Source organism: Phragmites australis, chromosome 14 (genome assembly GCF_958298935.1).
Source record: "Phragmites australis chromosome 14, lpPhrAust1.1, whole genome shotgun sequence".
NCBI lineage: Eukaryota > Viridiplantae > Streptophyta > Magnoliopsida > Poales > Poaceae > Phragmites > Phragmites australis.
The window spans coordinates 12,171,860-12,176,873 of record NC_084934.1 but is presented as its reverse complement, the minus strand read 5'-3'; the positions used below and the strand labels follow the sequence as shown (position 1 = coordinate 12,176,873).

At 44.5% G+C, this 5,014-nt stretch overlaps 1 protein-coding gene across 1 annotated transcript; it reads left to right on the top strand.

The window, feature by feature from the left end:
- Positions 1 to 2,286: 2,286 nt before the first annotated feature.
- Positions 2,287 to 4,678, top strand: LOC133889992 (uncharacterized). Its single transcript, XM_062330424.1, has 4 exons — positions 2,287 to 2,468; positions 3,476 to 3,551; positions 3,786 to 3,943; positions 4,035 to 4,678. The coding sequence occupies exons 2-4, from the start codon at positions 3,477 to 3,479 to the stop codon at positions 4,129 to 4,131; spliced, it is 330 nt and encodes a 109-aa protein (XP_062186408.1). The 5' UTR covers positions 2,287 to 2,468; position 3,476; the 3' UTR covers positions 4,132 to 4,678.
- The last annotated feature ends 336 nt before the right edge of the window (positions 4,679 to 5,014 follow it).

Genomic DNA, 5,014 nt, shown 5'->3' with positions numbered 1-5,014 from the left:
CTCGGGAGAGAGTGCTCGGGGCTGCACGTGGCAGCCCCCGAGGACTCGGTTCCCCGAAGGTCCCACCGAAGTGCTCGGGAGAGAGTGCTCGGGGCTGCACGTGGCAGCCCCCGAGGACTCGGTTCCCCGAAGGTCCCACCGAAGTGCTCGGGAGAGAGTGCTCGGGGCTGCACGTGGCAGCCCCCGAGGACTCGGTTCCCCGAAGGTCCCACCGAAGTACTCGCGAGAGAGTGCTCGGGGCTGCACGTGGCAGCCCCCGAGGATTCGGTTCCCCGAAGGTTTCACTCAAGAGCTCGGGAGAGAGTGCTCGGGGCTGCACCTGGCAGCCCCCGAGGACCCGGTTCCCCGAAGGTTCGCGCAAGATCATTCAACGACCCGAAGGGTCCCGTCGTCAGGGTGTCATCCAGTCAAAGGCCCAATGCCGCATTTAATAGGCACGCGCGGCCTGACATCCTGACATCCTGACATTCTCAGCTTCCCACGCCCCAGTGTCAGACCCTACCATGCACCGACAGGGGGGGCGTGGGTCCATTAAATGCACGGGTCCCGTCCCGTTTCATCCGGGTGCCTCGGGATAACGTTGCCAGGATCGAAGCGCTCCGTCTGCCACCCTGCCATAGCAGAAGAGCAGGACAGGGTGGGCGCATCGGGCACCTCTGAGGCTGCCCGGTGGGCCCCTTTTATGGCGCCCGGAGGCTTCCACAGCGGCTGGTGGTCGAATGCGCGCCGCATTTCTCCACCGCCCCTGTCACTTCGCCAAGATGAAATGATTACGCCTTTCTCCGTGGCACCTTGGCATTCGCGTCCCTCTTTCCCATTCAGGATATGTTGAGGTCGGCGCGCCTATAAAAGGAAAGGATGGAGAACACTAAAGGAGAGAGAATGACAGCCCCCGACCACAAGACGACCAAGAGACCAGACAACCAACAATCTCCGACGAACCAGGCCAAAGATAGATCGACGGACACTCGAACCAGCTCAAGTTAAGCTAGAACATAAGAGCCTCAAGCTCTTTGTAAACAGTTCTCCCCTTAGAACCAGATACCTCCTTGAAGAATCCCCTTCAAGGATAAATATAGCGCTCATACAGGAGTAGGGTGTTACGCCTCCGTGCGGCCCGAACCTGTCTAAAACCCAGCGTACCCACTTTTTCTTGCATTAGGGTGATCGTCTCCCACTAGCCATCGCATTTATTTCCGTTCCCGCTTATTTCCCAAACAAGCTTTTCCAGGATCATCCCCCCGACCGAATCTCTAAAAAGGGGTCTCTCGGGATCCCTGCGATAGGAGTTCACTCTCCGACAATGTCCCTTCTGTTAAATACTCCGGTGCGCATATTTATCATCATCAGACAATTCGGTGAGGTCATTCAGCTTCTGCTCAGAACAGGAATAGGGTCTGGTGAGTGCAATTCTTTCCGCACCAGACCATCCAGTGATGTCATTTTTCTTAGGACTTATTCAATTCAATCAAACTTTGTCCCGACTTCGGTAGCTTCTTTATGTATTGCATCATGAGACCTACTAACATATATTTTTGATAAACATGTTAGTCCAATGACTATGTTCTCATTAATCACTAAAATCATAATCATAACATAATAGGATCATTTTCGATACACCTGTTTGGAGGATAATTTCTTGTCCGCATCCCTATATATGGGGAATAATTTTTTCCCATCCTATCCCTGTGTAGGGAATTGTACCCAACGAGGTCCTCATCCCCACTACAATGGTATTAGGCTTTGGTGCTAGTTGGATCCTAGGATGGACCAAACAGCGGATGGATGTGCCTTAGGTATACTTGATGCATGTATATTAATCCATACATAATATAAATAGGGTTCCAAGGGGAACAAGGATGGGGGACATGTTACCATCCGTAGCTCCGCTAGATCCAACAAGGGATGATTACTTTTTATTTACAATAGTCTTATTTTTGTCCTCTAGTAGGTGAATTCACCACTGGGATCAGAGATTGGGTGTGTTAACATACCTGTCCAGATCTACTTTGTATCAGATTAGTTTGCTGTTGTGTGCAAGTGACGATGATAGCAGTATATTTCTTAAAAAATGGAATTGGGGAACTGAACCCCATCCCTAACGTTTAGTTCTCTCTTGTTTTTTTAATCGGAGTTCAGATTTTATTAATTTGGGATAGAAGTATGCATAAGGCAATTAAAAAAAATTAGTAACCTGGTTTATCCAGATGCAGGAGGCAATTACGTTTTCGGCTTACAAAATATAGCTTAAAACTAAGACTCCTCTCAAACAACAGTTGCGCCAACGTGTTCAGATCCATTTGAGTCGAGTGGGTCAGACCACCGAGAAGCGCCGCACGTCTCCCACTTCAGCACATCCCCTCTCCTCGCCGCCGTCCTCCACTCAGCCGACGCGCCGCCAACTTGATAACAAGTTCCCGGCAACGCAGTGGTTGTCACGCCTCCGGCTCCGCTCGCATCCCGACGAGGTAACCCTCGCCTGATGTTCTAACCCCGTTTCTCTCCCCTTCTCTCGCGATCCCCATCCATTCATCCCTTGCAGTTCGTGCTCGTACCCTGCTGGATTTGCGAGTTCGCTGATCCCCTCTTTTATCTTCCCCGCTAATGCAGTTTTTAATCTGGCCCCTCTCCGGTATGGGATTGCTGTGAATCAGTATATTTCTTGGCATGCTCGGTGTATAGTTGCTTTAACTAACCTGATTTGTATAAAACTGATCCCTTTTGCTCGGTGTATAGGTGCTTTAACTATTTTTTCTAGGATTATGTAAGCCCCTGTCTTTTCAGACTAGTATCAATGAGGCCGAAGTATTAATAAGACTTATTATTAAGCAGTTAGAAAACTACCGGTTAGGATTTGGTTAAGGTTGTGAATGTACACCTATGACCACCCCTAGTCTTCCTCGATACGAATTTGAATACATATTTATTATTAGTATAAAAGCTACCTAGGTCCTCTTAGGTTGGCCTAATTTTTTTAATACTATCGGGTCTCACTTGTCGTAAATTCCAAATGGATTTGTGGATCCATCTCCTTTTAGTAAGGAGGAGCATTGATTTTAATATTAGTAAATGAGCTTTCTTTTCTTATCTAGTTTTGCTTGCCACAGACCCATCTGGATATCACAAGTGCCATTATTGTTGCCATATTTTTCACTTGCTAACTAGGTAGGAAATTAGTAGTAATGTAAAATCTGGTTTTTCATTACTGTGTTGCGTGCATTTATGGTGTATTTTGACTAGACAGGAGTACTTGAATATCGGCCATGATAATTATTAGGAACATTATTTCAGTATAAATAAGTTTGACTTTGTTCTTTTTGGAAATTCTTGTGCAAGTTTCTTATTCTAAAAAAGATGTATTTCTTGTTACTTCAGCCATTACCGGGCAGCCATTCTTGTCTAAAATTTTAATCATTGTATGCGAAAATATTCAATAGCCAATTATACCGCAACTTTTCTATTATCCTAAACACAGAATGGAAGGGCGCCCCTCAAATGAAATATCATCTGCGGAAGCTGTCTTGGTGGGAGCATTGTCATCTGGTGTTAATGTAAGAAGTACTTTAATGTTTCTTTTGATGGCTGAATTACTGCGATGTATTCCGTATTCGATGTATTCGATCTTAATTCAACTTTTAATCCTGTCCATTTTCACTGCAATGTAGTGTTTTGGGTTGTACACTATTCATTATACTCATATCCAACCTTAGTCTTGTCTCTTTTTATGTGGTTTTAGCATTATACAATTGATGGGAAAGCTAAATTTATGTTATGTTGCTGTGTAGGCTCCCACGTGGTTTGTGCTCAAGATTACATTTTTGCTACTGGCCTTCTGTTTTACCGCAATGCTTTCTCTAGCATTTTCATCAAAAAATTTTGTGATTGTTGGACATGTTCTTCTGCTCGTAACTATTGGCACAGTGCTATTTGTACTTCTTAACAGGTCTGTCTCTCTCCCTGCATGCATCCACACCACGAACACCTTTAGTCTTGTTTGATGAATGATTTAGTGAAGTATTGTTTCTGTATTGTAGGTTTCTGGCAGAAGTTGGGCTTGTGCCTGTCGAACAACAGATGCAGGAGATTGGCATCCATAAAACAGAAACTACAGATAGAGAGAAAAGAAACTAACAGTGACCCACTTTTATTGATATGGAAGACATCTTAGCACCTTACATCAATAGACAGAGTTCCATCTAGCTCCAATGATAGAATGTGTTTTCAGATATATCTGAAGTTTAGACTGTACAATTTTGTGCAAATGATCATAGCTCTTTGGACATAATATCACACATCTTCAGGAAATGGATGTAGCAGCAGACCACTTCTAAGCTTGCTTTCCCTCTTCTTTCTTTGGTTTGCTCTTCTTTTTCTTGAGGCAACAGAAACATGAGCAGCAGGGGAACTGAAACAATAACTTCATTGTATGAGAATTCACCAATACTTCGTCTGCAGAAGTGTTTCACCGAAGGGATTTGCATGCTACCCTTAAATATGCTACATGGATTCCTTGCTTATCAATGTGGCAGTAGAATTTGTGGCCCAAATGCCTTCCGCTTGGAGCTTTTCACTTCCGCTTATACTTTCTTTCGTTGGTGGTCTTTATGTGTCTGGTTGTTTTAGTGAGCAAACGAGATTTTTGCGGCAAGTAACAACGGCTATTGTTCCATTGCTTCTATTGAATTTACTGCAATATATAAATCCAAAAACCTGATTCACAAATCGGGAGAACATTTTGTTCTTGGAAGTTTGTTTACTGAAGTTAGGAAAGCATTCCCTCATCCAAGATGGAAGGCATATTCTTCGGCTGCTGGTGGGTTTCTGCAATCTCTGAAACCTTTTGATCTTTTGGATTCAGGAACAAGTGTGCATGTGTAACTCTACAAAATCTGCTTAAATATATATATTTCTCTTGGGTGCATGTCACTGCTTTTTAAAGTGAAAGGGTCAAGGAGTGTTGGAGAGATGGGTTTGGAAGAAGAAAGAATACAGCTTTTTATGTACATCAGCTCAA